Source organism: Podarcis melisellensis, assembly GCF_964234715.1.
Source record: "Podarcis melisellensis genome assembly, chromosome: Z".
In the NCBI taxonomy this organism is placed as follows: Eukaryota; Metazoa; Chordata; class Lepidosauria; order Squamata; family Lacertidae; genus Podarcis; species Podarcis melisellensis.
This window is the reverse complement of record NC_138547.1, coordinates 29,709,267-29,728,967: the sequence shown is the minus strand read 5'-3', so window position 1 is coordinate 29,728,967 and position 19,701 is coordinate 29,709,267. Positions and strand designations below refer to the sequence as shown.

At 42.6% G+C, this 19,701-nt stretch overlaps 1 protein-coding gene across 3 annotated transcripts; it reads right to left on the bottom strand.

The window, feature by feature from the left end:
- Positions 1–898: 898 nt before the first annotated feature.
- Positions 899–19,466, bottom strand: APOOL (apolipoprotein O like). 3 transcript variants are annotated; one of them, XM_081897493.1, is made up of 9 exons: positions 19,356–19,466; positions 10,196–10,297; positions 7,999–8,118; positions 4,782–4,836; positions 4,406–4,504; positions 3,125–3,216; positions 2,785–2,898; positions 1,608–1,785; positions 899–1,516 (listed from the first exon to the last, which is right to left on the bottom strand). In XM_081897493.1, exons 1-9 carry the CDS (start codon positions 19,365–19,367, stop codon positions 1,419–1,421), a joined length of 870 nt encoding a protein of 289 aa, XP_081753619.1. In that variant the 5' UTR covers positions 19,368–19,466; the 3' UTR covers positions 899–1,418. The 3 variants fall into 3 exon arrangements, with proteins under 3 accessions (XP_081753619.1, XP_081753617.1, XP_081753618.1); XM_081897491.1 differs by having other exon boundaries at positions 1,608–1,788; positions 19,356–19,465; XM_081897492.1 differs by lacking the exon at positions 19,356–19,466 and adding an exon at positions 19,222–19,345 and having other exon boundaries at positions 1,608–1,788.
- Positions 19,467–19,701: the final 235 nt, after the last annotated feature.

Below are 19,701 nucleotides of genomic sequence, written 5' to 3'. Positions count from 1 at the left end.
CTTTAAAAAACTGTACCTATTTTAGGTATTACCATTAAAATCACAGGCTTTGCATACAGCCAGAGATTCAATCACCAGTTTTTCTGGGTACGGCTGGGAAAACACACTTGTCTGAAACCTGGATAGCTTTTGCCAACCAGGGTACACAATCTGAACCAGAGAGGCCATATTGTCTGACTCAGCTTCCTATGTTCCTGTGGTCTTGTACTTTTCCTACCCTTACCCAAAGCAGTATCATGACATTTGTGTCACATGGCTTGTTGCTATATCACCAATACTGGAGAACCAAGGCAACGTCCCAGTACCCACATAAAGCAGGGGGCGGCAGAAAGTAGATCAGTATCTACTAGTAGACCCCAGAGTGACTTTTCAGTAGATCAGCTAGAGTTTCAGCGACTATTTTAATTATAGCAATGACAAAATGACACCCCAAGTTAGGCTGTTGCATTGCAGAAAGCTAACCAGGGGTGGCATTGTGTGTGAAAGGATTGTGCGCTCACTTCAGTTTTAGTATGAAAAACAAATGTGTTGGCTCAGAATGTGCTCAGAAGCACCCTGTTGTTTAATCCTGTATGCCTTTTTTGGATGGCTCTCTTTGGTAGATCTTTTTGACTCAGGCGCAACTTCATCCGATTTTGTATCAGGAATAGAGTAGATGGGTGTGACTTGACCAAAGTGGAATTGAGGTCAAATAAAAAACCTGACAGGACTAATCAGCCCCAGAGGCTGGAAGTGGAGAAATAGGAAGATACCTGTGTTCACAACTGCGAACATAGCCTCGGTATCATCTGCTGGGTTTATATGCAAATTCCCACTTCGCCACTACACAAGGACTGTAGAAAGCAGATGAAAATTCATGTCCTGTATGAAGCTACCAAAACACCTCCACAGCAAGCAGTTTGGGAAATGCATTTTTAATTATATATATACCTATATATCCATAAACTATAATTATCAATATGTTTCCCCCTTTTCCTCTGAATGACAGCAAGTTTTTAAAGGCCAGCATATTAGCAAAGTGCTACAGTGTTGAGCAGCCACATCTCTTGGACTAAAGATAAGCCCAAGGAAAAAAAGTTTAAATATTTCTCTTTTCATTATCACTTCATTATCTGTGCAAGAGTGGCACAGAAATCTGTTTCTCCAAGTGATTTACATTAATAGCCAGCTTGACAATGACAATCTCATCTGAAACCCTTTGGCTGTCTCGTGATTTCCAAAAATTAAAAGAACACTTGTGGCAATAAGTAATAGGGGAAAAAATGATAAGTGGAAAGGAAGGGTGAGTGAACTGGCTGTGCAGCTAAAGATCAGGTTGAAGAATTACCTGATCAAATACCACCATATAGATCACAACTTTCCCCATTTTAATGTCCCATCATTATTGTAATCCAAAATTTTTGGGAGTTTGTGCTCTGTTAGCTTCTGGTACTGTACATATCCACATCTTCTGGGCTGGACTGGCCATGGTCCATGAGGCTGGGGTCTGGTTTAAACTTTGTTGCCTTCATCACATCTGTTAAGTATAAAAAAGGTGTTAGTGTGTATATGTGTTTGGCACTGTCTTGTCACTTAAGATCTTCAGGACAGTTCCTGGTTATTCATACCTGATCTCACACTTGGCGGTTTCGCTTCAGCTATCAAAGGAACAGAATCTGTCTGCGGAAGTGTCTTCTCTGCATGAAATTGCATTTGTGATGATTTCACCTTTTCTTCTGATTCAAGGACTATCTTCCGAGCTTCTGAGACAATATGGTCTGTTCCTGGAACTGCTCTAAGTACTTGCTGCTGTTGAAATAATGACTAAATTGTAAAATTAGCCTGATATTGCCAAATCTAAATTTAGGCAGAACACTCCTTGTAACATAGGAAGTTGCCTTATACTAGAGTCAAATCAATGATCCATCACCCAGTATTGCCTACACTAGCTTTCAGCAATCTGGTGCCCTCTGCTGCCCACTTCCCCAGCCCCAGCTCTGGTGCAAAGCATCTGGAAGACACCAGGCTGGCAAGTACTGCTCTACAAGATAGGAGTCTTTTCCAGCCCTGGAGATGCCAAGGATTCAATTCTGGACCTTCTCAACGCAGAGACTGTGCTACAGTCTTTCCCCCTCAGATTGGTGGCTTGTTTTTTGCTTAATATTGCTATGTAAAATGTCATGCACATGGATAGCAGTGCATAAATAAGAAAATAATAGCAAATTGGCTGAGGATCCTCCTTGGCTTACAAATGAATATGGCTGATAGTCATTGTGCCCATTAAAATACTTTCCATTGGTGTAATAGGGTCCATGTTTCATAACCCTGTCTTGTTTAACCATTATGTCTATGCTATAAATATTTCTAGTCACTACCTTCCATCCATTCATATGCCCATGGTTTATTTATTTTGGTTTTACTTCATGTCTTATTTTTGTTTGACAGTGATCCATAATTTTATGTGGTCAATGTATAATTGCCACCAGATACTGTTTGATAACACTCTATATTTTGTAGAATTTTGTATAACTATTTTTAATTTAATAAAAAATATTTTAAAATACACACAAATAAGAGCAAAAATATGTCTCTTAACATTGCAGAGTATCTGTCAGTCTCCAAACCAGTCTACTATATATAGTATATAAAAATCTGTTGCACGTTTGGAAGTTCAAAGGCTGAAAAATAATGATGCTGGATATCTGCAACACTATTGTTTTTATGCATGTGTTTCAAACACAATGTAGATCAAAGAAAGATAACTAGTCCATGCTGCTAAAGGGTAGATTTTGGAAAAGAACCTACCTGAGTATCTTTATCCTGGGTGAGTAGAACTTCCGTAGTGGACTTTTTGGTCCATAGCGATCCTATTGCTTCATAGGTTTTCTGGCTTGCAGCATAGGCCTTTCCACCTATTACCTAGTTTAATATTAGAAATGTTATTGCACTGAACAACCAGTTTTAAAAATACTGTAGCATAGCCAACAGTGAAAGAAAGAACAAACGCAATTATAGATAGCAATCTATTAGTGCTTTTAAACTTTAAAGAATTTTCCAGTTTAAAATGCTAAAGTGTGATGAACAAGTGGCAAGATTTTTAAACAATAAAAAGGAAAGCATTCATACACCATTTAGTAGAACTCACCTTTGCAATAATTACTGACTGAGCTGGATAGCAAACAGATATGCCCAGTGTGCAGAGTCCAAAGGGATAGCAAATCTTCTTAAATCTAGATCCTGCAAAATCAATCAATCAACCATATAAGGCAGTGACCGGGAACCTGCAGCCCTGTAGATGCTATTGGATTACAGCTCTCATCAGTTCCAGCCAGCATGGCCAATGATGACAAGGTCCTATCCCAAAGATGACAGGTTGTGTAGCACAGCAACATTTAGAGGGCCATGGGCTGCCCATCTCTGATTTAAGCAACATTAAGCAAAAACAATCATATTGAGAAGGCTAGGCTCCACACTGGCTTCCAATGTATAAGCAATATTTTTATATAGACAAGTATTCAGTCAAGTGAACTATCTTCAGCCTGTATCAACACTGTCCATCTCTTCTGTTCTTAATGGGAATGAGGTTGCAAAAGCATCTGAATCTGGATACAGTTACAGACTACTAGGCATAAGGCTGTACTATGTGTTCCATTGCATGCATCCTCATGATTCTACTTGGATGTATTAAACTTACAGTGGGGTAGGTGCACAGGACAGCAAGCTTTGTAACCATCTGCATTAGGATCCACATTCCAATGTGGCAAGGAAGCAACACACACACACACCTCCATTCACCAACCCCACCTCATCAACTGGCTTCCCCCAATATATGACTAACCCTTCCTCCCTTTGTATCTTACCCACCTGCTCCCTCTCCTTGCTCACCAGTTGCTAAACTGTTTTGTAAAGCACTCTCCTTCCTCTATTGAACCTGACTGCAAAAATGTTTAACCAGGGGTGGGGAGGCCACAGGGCAGCTTGCTAACCCAGTATAAGACATAGGTGAAGGGCCTCCCTACCCCTCTGTTAAACCTTGCTACAAACACATTTAATGGAGGGGGATGGACATTTTGTGCCTCTCCCCATTCATTAAACAGCTTGCCTGGGCTGGCTCCTGTTCTGTTGATAGCATTTTTGTTGAGATACAACAGGTGCCCCAATATCTGCACTTTCTGCAAACAACTGGAGACTATTTTTTTGTTTTAGGATGTTTTCCCAGTTGGATTAATAGGTCTTTGCCATAAGTGTGTATTTTGTACTCTATTAGTTTTGTTTTAAATGTAATGGGGGAGATTATGTGTATGAGTTATAAACTGTTTTTTTTTCTGTTTTTAATGTGAATTGTTTTGACATGTTTGTACAAAAGGTGATTAATAAATTAATACTAATTATAATAACAGTAACTTATAAGCATGTAATCCCTTACCTTTTCTTGCAAGGACTAGCCCAGTCAGTCCTGAAACTGTAATCACACCAACTTTGGGAAGGAATTCTGGAGGTGGATTCTTCAAGTAAACATAGGCATCTTTAAAAATAAAAGCAAGATTTGCTAAGCCTGAATATTATTTTCTAAGAATTAATAAAAATAATAATTTATTTGTAATTAGATGTAGAAATGATTACTTCATACAAATTCAGACTTTGTTAACTGTGCTGTATTTACAGTGGGGCAAAATATTTATAAGAAAATTTAAAATATTTATACGAAAATCTGGAATGTCGCCTCATTTTAAGAAGGTTTGTAATTTGCATGGCCAAGAACAAAGAAATGAAAGATTTAAGCTTTGCACATACTCACTCACCTTTTCCAAACTGTACAGATGATATTATCCCATTTTTGACAAAGAGATAAGCATCCTGCACAAACAAAGTAAAATATAATTTTCCCCATCTGATATTTATGCAACTGTCTTAAAAACTCCTAATATTTATCAAATAATCACATCGACAAACAGTTGGAGACAAAACACTGGAAATTTTCCCACTTTGTAATTCAGCTCTTGGAATTTAGTATAACTGATCAGCAAGTGGAACATGGAGGAGGTGGAAAAGAGGCAGATTTAAGTGCAATGTTCCTGAATCACTTAACAATGGGGTGGAGACCTGTGTCCAACTCCATCTAGAATGCTCAATGCTCAAGGATGATGGGAGCTGTAGTCCAGCAACATTAGCAATAACAACATCACGTCCTAGGCAGGGCAAGAGAAAAGCAAGTGTTGGATTGAGCCCATGACTTTCCCCAACAATCTAATAGCTGGTAATGACAAATTTGTCACAGCTATCACGTCTTTGGTGGTGGGGCAGGAGGAGACTCCTACCGTGCTGCTGCTTCTGTGGATTTGGAACCAGTATATATGATGCAAGTAGGGGGCAAATAGTGACATATTTTATTAATGCCCTGTACCCAATGCTGCAAAATATTACTGTAGCAATAGCAAAATATTACTGTAGCAAGGGTTGCAAACTTTTTTGGATCCGTGGCCACATTTGTAAGTCTGATAAACTATCAATGACACAAACCCCACAACCAAATACCCCCACAACCTTTTCTATTGGCTACAAAATAATACTTCAAGCCTAATTTCAGCAAGCAGAGGAGGGAACCTCATGGGTTCCGGGGAAGGCCTTTGTGGGTGCCACATGGTGACTCTGCTATAGCATGTGCAGTGTACAATATATTCAATATGAAACTTTTGATCTCTTTACATAGGAAAGTTATTCAGCTAGAGAAAAACAAAAGGCAGCTTTATTAATTTACACTGTGGTACACATTGCATTATCAACAGCAACTCATTCAATGTCAGAGGGAGCAAGGCTGTGTAAAAATCACTCCCCCTCCCACATATACTCCAAATTGAATAATGGCTGGGATCCAAGAAGATACTTTAATTAGGTATGCCCAAGGCCTTATATGTGTGTGGAATTTTGAACATGTCCCCTTTGAAGAGCAGCCCCCCACACCAGGTGCTTATGAAACCTCTGTTTTGGAAAAAGTCTGCCATACCTTTTTTGGGGTAGGGGGTTTGCTTTTTGTGACTCATATATCCAAACACACTTGGGCATGCAAAACTAGTCACATGGTGCTTTGGATCCAGGCCACAAATGATAAATAAACTTAGCCTTTCTGAACCATCTGCTGTTAAGATTAACATCCTATTATTTTATTGTGCATTAATTTCCCCATGTTGTCAGCTGTCTCAGTTGCCTGTTATCAGACAAACAGATGGGATATAAATACAAACAAAATAAAATATAAACACACATCCCCCTTGCCTTCCATTATAACTACTGATAGACAAACATAACAGGAAATTGTTATTTCATTGCATTAATCCACTGGCATAGAACAAGCTACATTTATAAGGTGTTTGAGGTTTTCTGATTTAGCCTTTTTGATACATCATATTTTCTAGCACCACCAGAAGATGTAAACATTCTTATGCATCAGCACCAATTTTTAGGTGGACATCTTATGTATTATATTTCTTTATTTAGGACAAGCTGCCTTCTACCTGGTGCTCAGGAATTCCAAGAAACCATAAAATCTTTTTTAAAAGGTTCAGTCCACAATCTTGATTTAAAATGGCATTCAACTGTATCCAAACATAAACAAAAAACTGCTCCTTGATCTTAGGAACTAGCACACAAAACTTAGGTAAGATATCTTAAGAGGTATCCAAATGCATAGTGCAACTTTCTAAAATATGTAGTAGATCCTAACTCTGCACCTATAGTCTCTGGGAGGACATCTTAGGGGCCAAAGTTTCATCAGACTGAAAACAGAGAGAGGTCTGCTCTCAGGAAGGAAGATCCGTAGTTGGAAGCCTTTTGCCTGTGGTTGCAGAAAGGTCTGCAGCTGATTCCTCTCCAACCTCAGAGAGGCCAAAGTGGAAGCATTCTGATGGAATGTTGGGAATGTGTCAAGGAGGAGAAATTACCGTATTTTTCGCCCTATAGGACGCACTTTTCCCCCTCCCAAAATGAAGGGGAAATGTGTGTGCGTCCTATGGGGCGAATGCAGGCTTTCACTGAAGCCTGGAGAGCGAGAGGAGTCGGTGCGCACCAACCCCTCTCGCTCTCCAGGCTTCGTGGACCTCTCCGCAAGCAGCGGGAGCGCTCCCGCTGCTTGCGGAGAGTTGCCTGCATGCCGAAGCCTGTGCGCGCTGAGCTCAGCGCGTCCAGGCTTCACGGACCTCTCTGCAAGCAGCGGGAGCCGGCGCTGGGCTCCCACGGCTTGCAGAGAGCTGCCTGTTTGGGGACTGGGGTCGGGGGAAGCCTGGGGGGAAAATAATTTTTTCCCCTTTATTTCCCCCCCAAAAAACTAGGTGCGCCTTATGGGACGGTGCGTCCTATAGGGCGAAAAATACCGTACATTTACTGCTCTCTCATTGATTTCAACAAGAGGCAAAATGTTTTGGAAAACTCCTCCCTAATGCTCTACCTTCATCTTCCCTTCAGTTTTCCCTCCCCTACCATCTGTTATTTATTTCAGCTGAAATAACATATTGCAGGAACGAATAAGGAATAGAGTTTGGGACATCACAGTGGGAAAGATATTGTGTGTTTCACAATTATACATTTCAGTTTATTTTGCACTGGTGTTTTGTGAACAAAACTTGGCACTGAAAATTTATTTTGAATTTACACCACAAGATGTCACTACGCTCCAAGCTTTGAAACACAACAAAAATAAAGAGAAATTACTGACTGGTGGGCATAAAAAGGTTGGTCCAGATAACACAAAGCAAACCTAAAGCAGGAACATCATTCTTACTCCTAACCTTTCTTCTACCAAAAGGACAACTTCCTAGGCAGAAGGTTTTTTAAGAGTGTTTGAATATGTTACTTCTCTTCTTAAGGGTTTGACTAAGAACTCTGAACTCAAAATGCACTGGAAATCCTGAACTGAACTAATTCATAGAAATCTTATTCCATGCTGAGTCCAATTTATCCAATTGCTCACTTATGGCAAGACATGTATGAGAATTCTTGATCTATTAAATTAAGTAATATTCTTACCTTGCACCCATTGACATAGTAACTTGTTGTGTTTCTTACTGATGAAATCCTACTTTGCAAGCGGCCAGGCTTTTCATCAATGTATCTTGAATTAAGAGGTGGTGCATTATAAATAGGAAGCTGGAAGGAAATGGGGGGATAGGAATTATAACAAAGCTTGTCTTGGGATGGGAAAACCATGAAAAGGGAGGGGCAATCCACATACTTGGAATGGGATTATTTTATCCATGGCCTCAATCCAGCAAAATTTGCCTGTGTAGTACAAGACTTGCATGAATAGAAGAGTTGTTCTACATCCACAACTACTTTGGATACTAATATCTACTGGATAAAAGGGTAGATCCAAAGACTTCTGTGTGTAAGTAGGCATGTATGGTCATTAAGTGCCAGTAAGTTGACCCCGACATTTTGCCATGGATATGGATGATCAGGGAAATGACACACACACAGGGATCTGAGCTTAAGTCATCTAATGCAGTGGATTCTACTTTCAGAGAATTCCTTCCATTTCAACATGGCTGTTGAGGTCCCCAGCACATCTAGGAACATAGAAAGTGGTCCATCTAGCTCAGTATTGTCTACATTGACTGGAAATGGCTTTTCAGAGTTTCAGATAGGGTCTCTCCCAGCCCTACTTGGAAATGATGGGGACTGAACTTGGGACCTTTTGCACAGAAAGCAGATACTCTGTCACTGAGCTATAACCATCTCTACCACATAATACCTGTACGCAGCACAGGGTTCAGGGTTGTGTTCTGGGGTACTATGATCAGCTGAGCTAGCACCTAACTTTAATGAACCAAGAGTTGTCTTTCAAATGCATCCAAAACCCCACTGCATCTGCAGGAGAAATTGGTAGTGGCAGACAAGCAGTTTTTCAGTGAAGCTTGCCAGCCATTACCAACTTTCTCATTGACGAACCTAAAGATCCCTCAGAAAACAGTTTGAGAACCACTGGTCTACTGCGGGTGTAGCCAGTGTGCCCCCCCCCGATATTGTCAGATGCCAACTCCCAGCAGCCCCAGCCAGCATGGCTAGTGGCTGTGAAGCAAGTTTTAGTCCAACAATACCTGGAAGGCACCATATTGGATACCCTTGGCCTAATGCTATCTCCATCACCCTTGAGCAGTGCAAATGGTGGTGCAGATTACCACCAGCTTCATGGTGCAGATGGGAAGGCTCACTCTTGTATGAACACTTCCGAGTCGCACAGAACACCTTGTCCAATGTGACTGCTGTGCTTTGGACCATATATCAGCAGCAGTTGTCCTAAGTTTTAAGCCTCCAAGTGGGGTGGAAATCAAGAACATAATCTTCTTTAGCCCTACACAAAGAATATGTAGAGTAGGGAGCTGGAGCACAGTAGCAGGCCCTCATGCTGGTCTCTATGCACTCTGTGTACCTAATGTACAGAGTGCAGGAGACGTTAAGAGTGTATATATGTAGGCTCTGTACACAAGATATGATGAATGTGTTGAGGTCAAGAGATGGTAGTGGAGCTTGTTGCTGCAGTATACTGCCCTCTTCTTAAGTTCATCATACCTAGATTGATAACAATCAAGCCTAAATAAAGCAAAGATGAAAGCAAACCAAATCTCCCCCCCCCAAAAAAACCCCCTATGCATTAATACAAAAGCCACAGTAAATTTAAGTACAAATATGATTCAGTCTTCCAAGTGGGACTTGCAACAAAATGTTGCACTGTGGAGTGCTGCTGTTCAATATTCCAGCTGCTGCACTGCATAGCCTCTGTCCCTGGTGTTCCATACCCTCCCTATCACTTAGCATTCTGTAGGTTGTTTTAAAATGCAAACCTTTGGGTTCTCCAAAACTTGAGGGTATCCCCTTCTTGTGGGAGCGGTAGTACCTTGGCTACATAAGAAACAGTTCTCAACAAATGAACATTGAAACTATAGAAGGAATGCTTCTCTTCAGCTTTAAATTATATTATGTATTATATCACATATTTGCATTAGCTTATCTTTTCAGTCCTCCATTTCTGGATCATCTGCAATGGTAAGTGATGCAGCATCGAGAATCATCATCACAACATTATTATTATTATTATTTTACTATATCACTTGTTGCATTCTACTATATAGTTCTGTTTCCTGTGAAACAAAATTCAGAAGAAAGCCTTCACTGCACCTAGGTGCTTCTGCTCATTCAATTTTTAAAGAGGTCATACTAATCCTACCTGATGTGCCTTCATGCGACGAGATTCTGGTTCCTCTTCAGATGCAGCATGTACAATAGATGCACCTGCCAAGGCTGTAGGAAAAGCCACCCATTTTGCTATCTGGGGGCGGCGGCGGGGGGGGGGGGGTAGAGGCCAAAAGAAAGCAAGAAAGAAGCTTAATCGCTGAATAGCAAATAAATGAATGAATGAATAAATGCACATGTTCATCAATATTCAGACCAAGTTCAACAACAATATCCATTAACCAGCTAAGTCTGCTAAAGAGTATAAGCACAATAAATTATTGTTTTTCATACATCTGATATAGGAAAATACAGAATTGAAAAAAATGTATACAAAAGCATTTTAAGAAACATGAACATTCTCACTGCAAAGGGGGGGGGGCGGTAGGTGTAGAAAAGGTTTCCAAATTGCAAATGTTCAGGTTGTTCAAACTAATCATTTTTGGGTACCAAGGAAGTTGCTTACTATAATTTATTGAACTGTTTCCTTAAAATACGCTTTTCAGGAATATTACTTGTGATGTGGCCCTAAGCTTCTTGGTGCAGGGACTCACATTTTAAAAAAATATTTGTCACTGTGAAGCACCATGTGTACACTGAAGATGCATTATGCATAGTCTGCTCCAATAAAGTGCTGGTAAAATGCAGGATTAAAAAATACCTAAAATATCTCCCGAGATGAAGGAAGGGGCACATCTCAGTGGGAGACCATCTGTCTTGTATGCAGATGGTCACAGGTTCAATCCCTGATATCTTAAAGGCAGGGCTGAGAAAGAAAGCCTAGAGAACCACTGCAATCAGTGTAGACAATGCTGAACTAGATGGACCCCCAAGGCCTCACTCAATATCAGACAGCTTCCTATGTTCATATTTTAACAACATTTAGTGGGAGCAAAACTGCCTTAAAGGTATAGGCATGAATAAGGACGCTACACAGAAGTCTGCTCTCTAATGCTCAAATGGCGTTTACAGAATATAGGAAGAACGTTTTAAAATATATATTCATTAAGAAGACCAAAAAACATGGAAAAGAGTGGAAGAGCATTGCTCAATTAGACCAACAATCTGTAACCCCTGATCACAGAAATGTAGAGTTGGAAGGGACCACAAGGATAATCTAGCCTAGTCCATGGATAGGCAAACTAAGGCACGGGGGCCAGATCCGGCCCAATCATCTTCTAAATCTGGCCTGTGGACAGTCCGGGAATCAGTAGACGGTCCAGGAATGAGTAGAAAGTGTCCTTTTATTTAAAATGCATCTCTGGGTTATTTGTGGGGCCTTCCTGGTGTTTTTACATGAGTATAATGTGTGCTTTTATTTAAAATGCATCTCTGGGTTATTTGTGGGGCATAGGAATTCGTTCATTTTCCCCCTTCAAATATAGTCCGCCCCCCCACAAGGTCTGAGGAACAGTGGACTGCTGAAAAAGTTTGCTGACTCCTGATTTAGTCCAACCCCCTGCAATGCAGGAATATTTTGCCCAGTGTGGGGCCTGAACCCATGACCCTGCAATTAAGAGTCTTATGCTCTACCAACTGCTTCCAGAGAGTTAAGCAGCTGGGCAAGAAAACAGGAACTTTCATCCAGTGTTGCTCTGCAATAGTACTTAAAGGGACCCCTGACCATTAGGTCCAGTCGTGGCCAACTCTGGGGTTGCAACGCTCATCTCGCTTTACTGGCTGAGGGAGCCGGCGTACAGCTTCCGGATCATGTGGCCAGCATGACTAAGCCACTTCTGGCGAACCAGAGCAACGCACATAAACGCCATTTACCTTCCCACCAGAGTGGTACCTATTTATCTACTTGCACTTTGATGTGCTTTTGAATTGCTAGGTTGGCAGGAGGAGGAACCGAGCAACGGGAGCTCACCTGCTCATGGGGATTCGCGCCGCTGACCTTCTGATCGGCAAGTCCTAGGCTCTGTGGTTTAACCCACAGCACCACCCATGTCCCTCTAATAGTACTTACTGCTACTCAACATATACTGAATGGAAATGATAGCCTATGAAATTGTCATTGGAAAGCCTTCTAAGCCAACAGCCACCACATTTTATTGTGGCAGTGAATTCTACAAATTAATATGCACACACACACACCATACATTTAACACACATGGCTTAACACAAAGAATTCTGGGAACTGTAGTTTACTTCTCAGAGCTGCAATTACTAGCACACTTAATAAACTAGTCTCTAGGATTCTTTCAGGGAAGTTATGTACTTTAAATGGATAGTATGTATGCAGCTTGTGTCAGCTACCTTCTCTCTGCAATATGCTATCCATTCCCTATTATGTTGCATCTCTGGAAACTACTTCCTCCAAGTGCTGCATCTCCTCTTCCCCTCTAATAATCAATTTCATTCCTACCAGGAAATGTCTTATACTCTCACCTCTTTAAGGATAAAATACCAGTGGAGGTGAATTAGCATAACAAACCATTTTTACTGCATTTTTTATCATGAGTTAATGCTCGATAAGCCCCATAGTCACGTTACAACTTAAGGAAGCTGTACTGGATTTTAATGAAGGTTTTATTACTGTGTTGTATTTATTAATTCCCACACTAGCCCATTTCAGACATCATCGCAAACCACTGCTAATGACTTACCAATAATGTTGATATCACATGCACTTTCATTTTTTCCGTGTGTGATCAACAAGCCAAAATCTCTGACTTAGTGTTATGCATGAAATGAGAATTGTGGTTTGTTTCACTCAAACCATAATTGGCAAGGCAGCAACCAATACCTGGCTTCATGATGAAATTTGTTTGTCAAACCATTAACCATAGTTTACAGTGATATGCAAATACAGCCATTGAGGAATAAAGCCAATAGTTGAATCTAAGGACACCAAGTTTAACTAATTTGTGGATTAAAGTCTCCTCCCAACAGAATGCATTTCTGGTGATCTTTTACACATATCAACATTATTATTTATTTGATTTCTCCATGTTGAGGCCCAGGTGGGCTACAACAATTTAAAAATAAAATATTAAAAAGGATTGAAACATGAGATGTTAAGAGTTGTAGTCTGGCAACATCTGGAGGGACAAATGCTCCTCATTTGGGATGTAAAGTATCAAGCTAGCTACAGCAGAAAAAGAAACAGATAATGAAGCAAACTGACCGTGTTGCAGGAATAGACAGAGGGGCGGACAAATGAAGCACAGGGGGGAAAGAAAAATGCAAAAATTAGATATTTGATGGAAAAGCACAAAAGAAATGGCATTCTGAAATTATACCAGGACTGTCAACTGTGTGATTTCTTTCTTTTTTTAAAAGCATGCAGAAAAGGGGGGAGTATTGCCCATCCCCTAAGAGCAATTAACTCTCACACTTTGAAGTCACTGAACATTAATGAGCAGGAGCATAGAAAGAGTATTAGGAAGAATACAGCAGAATGAAATGATTAACTCAGGAGAAGGCGCATGTGTGATAAATGTGGTAAACGTTCAGAATCTGACTTATAAAGTGATAAAATGCTCTCAGCCAAATTTTATCTAGTCATTTAAATATCAAGTGTGATAAAAATGTATCCCTGTATCCAGAATTGGCCTGCAAGATAGGAGATTTCTCTGCTCTTTTGATGTTAAGGTGCATAAGAGTGGCTGCAACTCGAATATGTAATTTATAGCTAGAGGAAATAAGTTCACATTTTATGTTTCTTGGGACTTGGGAGAGCCGAATAATGAAGTAAGTACTTAAGGGATGAAGGACAGAAAGCATGTGAAAGTACTCTCTGCCCAGATACCCACTCTGCAACTTAACTTGTATCTTCCAAAGCCACAAGTATGAAAGAGTTGTGGCAGGATAAAGGCCACATCTGCATCATACGGTTAAAACACTATGATGCCACTTGAACAGCCATGGCTTCCCCCAAAGAATTAATAATAATAATAATAATTTTTATTTATACCCCGCCCTCCCCAGCCAAGGCAATAATAAAAACAAGTTAAATGATTACAATTTAAATACAACATTAAAATACTGAAACATTAAAATATTAAAATGTAGCCTCATCGCAGAAGGAGAAGGAAAAGAAAAAAGAAAGAGAGGAAGGGAATCAAATTGGCTCCAAGCCAAAGGCCAGGCGGAACAACTCTGTCTTACAGGCCCCGTGGAAAGAAATCAGATCCTGCAGGGCCCTGGTCTCGTGAGGCAGAGCGTTCCACCAGGCCGGAGCCAGAGTTGAAAAGGCCCTGGCTCTGGTTGAAGCCAATCTAACTTCCTTAGGGCTCAGGACCACAAGGGTGTTGCTATTTATGGACCTTGAGGCTCTCCTTGGGGCATACCGGGAGAGGTGGTCCCGTAGGTACGAGGGTCCTAGGCCGTGAAGGGCTTTAAAGGTCAAAAGCAGCACCTTAAATCTGACCCTGTACTCCACCGGGAGCCAGTGCAGCTTGAAAAGCACTGGTGCATATGCTCCCATGGCAGGGACCCCATGAGGAGTCTCGCTGCAGCATTCTGCACCCGCTGGAGTTTCTGGGACAGCTTCAAGGGCAGCCCCGCATAGAGCGAATTACAGTAGTCAGGCCTGGAGATGACCATCGCATGGATCACTGTGGCCGGGGCGGGGCGGGAAAGGTAAGGGACCAACTACTTGATGCAGCGAAGGTGGAAAAATGTCGCCTTGGCTGTTGCTGTAACTTGCGCCTCCATGGAAAGGGAGGTGTCAAGGATTACACCCAAACTCTTAACGGAAGGCAATGGCACTAATTGGGCCCCTGCAGGAGAAGGGAGTTGGTCCCTCATCCCCATGCCATCCCGACCCAGCCATAGGACCTCTGTCTTCGAAGGATTTAGTTTCAATTGGCTCCCACGAAACCATCCAGCCACAGCTTCCAAGCATCTGGTCAGTGTGTTCGGGGCTGAGTCGGTGTGGCCATCCATCAGCAGATAGAGCTGAGTGTCATCAGCATATTGGTGACAGCCCAGCCCAAAGCTCCGGATAATCTGGGCAAGGGGGCGCATAAAGATGTTTAAAAGCATTGGGGAGAGGATTGCGCCCTGCGGCACTCCACACACCAAGGAGTGGTGCGATGACATTTCCCTCCTTAGTGCCACCCTCTGTCCCCGACCAGAGATAAAAGAGCACAGCCAGTTACGGGCTATGCCCTGTATCCCCACGTCTGCGAGGTGGTGGTCCAGAAGATCATGATCAACCATGTCAAAGGCTGCTGAAAAATCTAAAAGGATCAGCAGTCCTGACCCGCCTCGATCCAGCTGTCTACGGAGATCATCTGTTAGGGCAACCAGAGCCGTCTCCGTCCGAAAACCAGGACGGAAACCGGACTGAAATGGATCTAAAGCCGATGTTTCCTCCAGAAACCTACCAAGCTGTTCAGCAACCGCTCTCTCAATTACCTTACCCAGATATGGAAGATTTGAAACTGGGCAGTAATTGGATAGGTCTAAGGGATCTAATGAAGTTTTCTTTAAGAGTGGACATACCACTGCTTCCTTCAGTTCCCCTGGGAATGTCCCCGTGTCAAGGGACAAATTGATAATTTCAACCAGGGGGGTCCGCGCAACATCTGGACACTCCCTAATCAGCCAAGACGGGCACGGATCAAGGAGGCAGGTGGTGAGCCTACTAACTTGGAGGAATCTATCCACATCAGCAGGGAGTATTCGATCGAAATGGTCCAACACTGGACCTGAAGTCAGTCGAGGGGCCTCCAGTTCAGTCACTGTATCTAAATTGGCAGGGAGGTCACGGCGGAGCAACAGGACTTTCTCCGCAAAAAAGCTCGCGAATGCCTCACAGCTGTGGGTCAAATTTGTGCTTAAATTTGGTTGTCCTCCTAAGGACGTTATTGATCTAATTATTCTAAAAAGTTGTGCCGGGCGAGGGCTAGCGGATGCAATGGAGGCTGCAAAGTAAGATTTCTTAGCAGCTTTCATAGCCATCTCATAGGCTTTCATAAGCATCCTATAAGATGTTCTTGAGGCTCCGTCACGAGTCCGTCGCCATACTCACCCTAGCTGTCTAAGATCCCGCTTCATTTTCCGGAGCTCCTCAGTAAACCAAGGAGCCCGGCTTCGACGGGGGGTCGCAGAGGGCGCTTAGGCGCGATCTCATCAATGGCTGCCAAGAGCCGGTTATTCCAGTCCTCAACAAGGTCATCTAATGAGTCTAAAGAATTGCAGGAACTGTAGTTTGCTATGGGTGCTGAGAATCATTAGGAAACCCCTATTCTCCTCACAGGGTGACAATGCCCAGAGCAGTTTAAAATCAATCCCTCTTCCCAGGGAACTCTGGAAACTGAAGCTCTGGGAGAGGAATAGATGTTTCACACACTGCCATTTCCTCAGGTGGCTGTAGAATAAAAAATAGTTATGCTCTTGTGCACTGTTGTGTCAAAATTGCTCAAATGTCTATTTTGTCACATGACAAACATGTTTGGAAACAGCAGCACTCAGTGGGCAGACTGTGTGGGAGTGTTTTGGTTTTTTTAAAAATTCAAACTGTTAAACAAAGCTGTATGTATTATAACACACATTCCACTCTACTTAAAGGGCTAGGAACTGTGCTGTGACTTTTGGAATTAGCTCAATTCTTGAATGACACTAATTGCTCTGCTTTGGAAGGTCTACTGAAGTCAACTGTGCAACGACTAACAAAATGATACTGTACATCACTTCACTGCCCAGTAATTATTTTGAATCAGTTTATTGAAAAGAAAGATTTATTCAGAAAAGAACTATTAAAATGGCAATGCTCAGCCAGATCCTGCCTCAGAGGATGACTTTGTTTTAGCTGCATTTCGGAGGGCTCAAACTGGAGCAACATTTAACTACAGGGTGGCTAGCCTTTTTTTTTTTTTGCTTGAGGAGCTCATTGAAGTTTTGTCAACCCTCTGAGGGCAGCATGCCATCTATGGGCTTGGCCTAAATGGCCAATACACATACCACATACAGTGGTATCTCGGGTTAAGAACTTAATTCGTTCTGGACGTCCGTTCTTAACCTGAAACTGTTCTTAACCTGAAGCACCACTTTAGCTAATGGGGTGTCCCGCTGCCGCTGTGTGATTTTTGTTCTCATCCTGAAGCAAAGTTCTTAATCACTGTACAGTGGTACCTTGGGTTACATACGCTTCAGGTTACATACGTTTCAGGTTACAGACTCTGCTAACCCAGAAATAATGCTTCAGATTAAGAACTTTGCTTCAGGATGAGAACAGAAATTGTGCTTTGGCGGCACGGCGGCAGCAGGAGGCCCCAAGGTACCACTGTATACACAAAGGGAGGCTCACACATTCATTCACTCACACAGGCAGATAGCATTGCCCCACACAGCTCTTCCGCTGATTAGCAGTGGAGCAGGAGAGCTTTGCTTCCATCGCTGGGCTGTGAGGAGAGGACCCAAGAAGTGTGCTGGGGATTGAAAACCCTCACTTACCTTGCAAAGAGAGCCTCTTCTCTCCCTGGGGTGGTACCATTGAAATAATGTTTCAGGGCTCGGGAAACAGGAAGAAGTGCACCTTCCTGTTTCCTGAACACTATGACCTTCATGCCCCACACTATTTTTATTTCAGAGCTTTCCCAACTTTTCATGTTAGTGACACATTTTTTAGACATGCATCATTTTGAAACACAGTAATTCAGTTTTACTAGCAAACCGGAGGTTAAACTAACCCTTTTCCAGCCCCGGCAGGAGAGCGAGCTGCATTCGCATGACACACCTACACACTGCAGCTGATACATGAACATGTCACGACACACAGTTTGGAAAGCTCTGATTTATTTGCTTAACAAAATTTTCATACCACTTAACTAAAGCAAAACCTTTACAAATAATATAAAATATGCATTAAAATTGTCAATAAAAATAATTGTTAAAAGGTTGATAAAAATGCAAAATGAGTAAGAGCCAGTTTGACTAAAACAAAAAGTTTTTTGTAGGCACCAAAAACTGTTCAATGAAAGTGCCTGCCTGCTGTCAATGGGCAGGGAGCTCCAGAATGTGAGGAGCTGCCACTCAAAGATCAGTTCCTTACTAGTGCATTATGTGGCGCTTGAGAGACAAGAGGTGCCTTTGCAAGGTAGGCTGAACCAGAGGCACACATTTTTTGGAAAGCTGGCAGCCCTTCCAGTCCCACAGAGGAAACTCCACAGCACTACAGTGGGAATTACATTAAGATTATTATTTTTCATCTTAAATTGCCAAATCACTGGGGATCTTGGAGGACATACCCATTTACCCATCCTTTTGGGGAGGAATAGACGTCTGCATGCTGCAACTTAGCCACTCTTGCTATATGCTAATAGCAAACTCATTCTTTGATTGTGGATCCCATATAGCAAAAAAATCACACCATCCAAACACAAGAGGGCCTATAGAAGTACAAACAACTTTTAGGTTGTTTGTACTTTTAGGTTTGGGTGTAATCTTAAGATGTTTTAAGGTGCATACAATATTATAAATGGTTACGAATGCTGCAGGTTGCGGACGTGCCTCCGTCACGGATTACATCCGCAACCCGAGGTTCCACTGTAGTGGGATGTAGTTTTGTGACTGTTACTGTTAAACAACCAAAAGAAAACATAGTAATAATATAACAATAACAATGCATTGCCAAGCCACACCGAGCTCCACCAGCTGAGCAGCATGGTGGTTGCAGCCTTTCCCAACCTGGAGGTGTCCAGATGATTTGGACTACAACTCCCATCAGTCCTTGGCCACCCTGGCGTGGAAAAGCTGGGTGTCAGACCAGCCCCTAGGAGACCAGGGTCCTCACTGGGCCGAGTATTGTCTCTTAAGAGCCTGAGCTATCTCACAGGGTTGTTTGTGGAGATTCAAATGACATTGGGTGGGGGGGGGGAGGCAAAGGGAGGGGAAGAAAGAAACCGTGCCCACTACCTTGAGGCTACCTGGAGAACGGAGGAAAGCTGGGCCATACATGCTATGAGGCATGGAAGCGGGGGCGCTCTGCACATGCTCAGGCGCCCCTCGCATCTCCACGACCGCATTCAAGAAAGTTAAGGCGTCCTTTAAACGAAGGGAAACGCTCACCCTGTGTGTCATCTGTGCCGTTTAAGAACTGCCCACTCCAAAGGAAGGCGCCTCACGAAGCCTTTCCTGGGAGGGGAGGCAGGGGAGGGGAGGGGGCAGAAGGTAGGATGATAAGCACGAGGGGAACCACTCACCTTAGCCGCCATTTTGGCTCCTCCTACTCGAAGGAGGCGACCAGCCGAGCGCTCGCGACCAACGGCGCCAACGGTCAGAGACGTAAAAAAACAGCGTGGGCGGGACTAAACAGGAGAGCGCCGCGGGATTGGCGGAGAGGAGAAAATGACGCGTACTTTCCCCTCCCCCTCCCAGTGTTGTTGGTGAAGGGAGACGTTAAGATTTTGCTTGTCCACCAGCCGCAAATGTTTCTTTTTGTACAAAGAGGGGCGTCGGGATGATGATGATTAGGCGGGGAGGAATAGGGCGCTGCCTAACACAGCGTCAATATTAACGGTTCCCTCAAGCTCAGTATTGGAGGGTTAT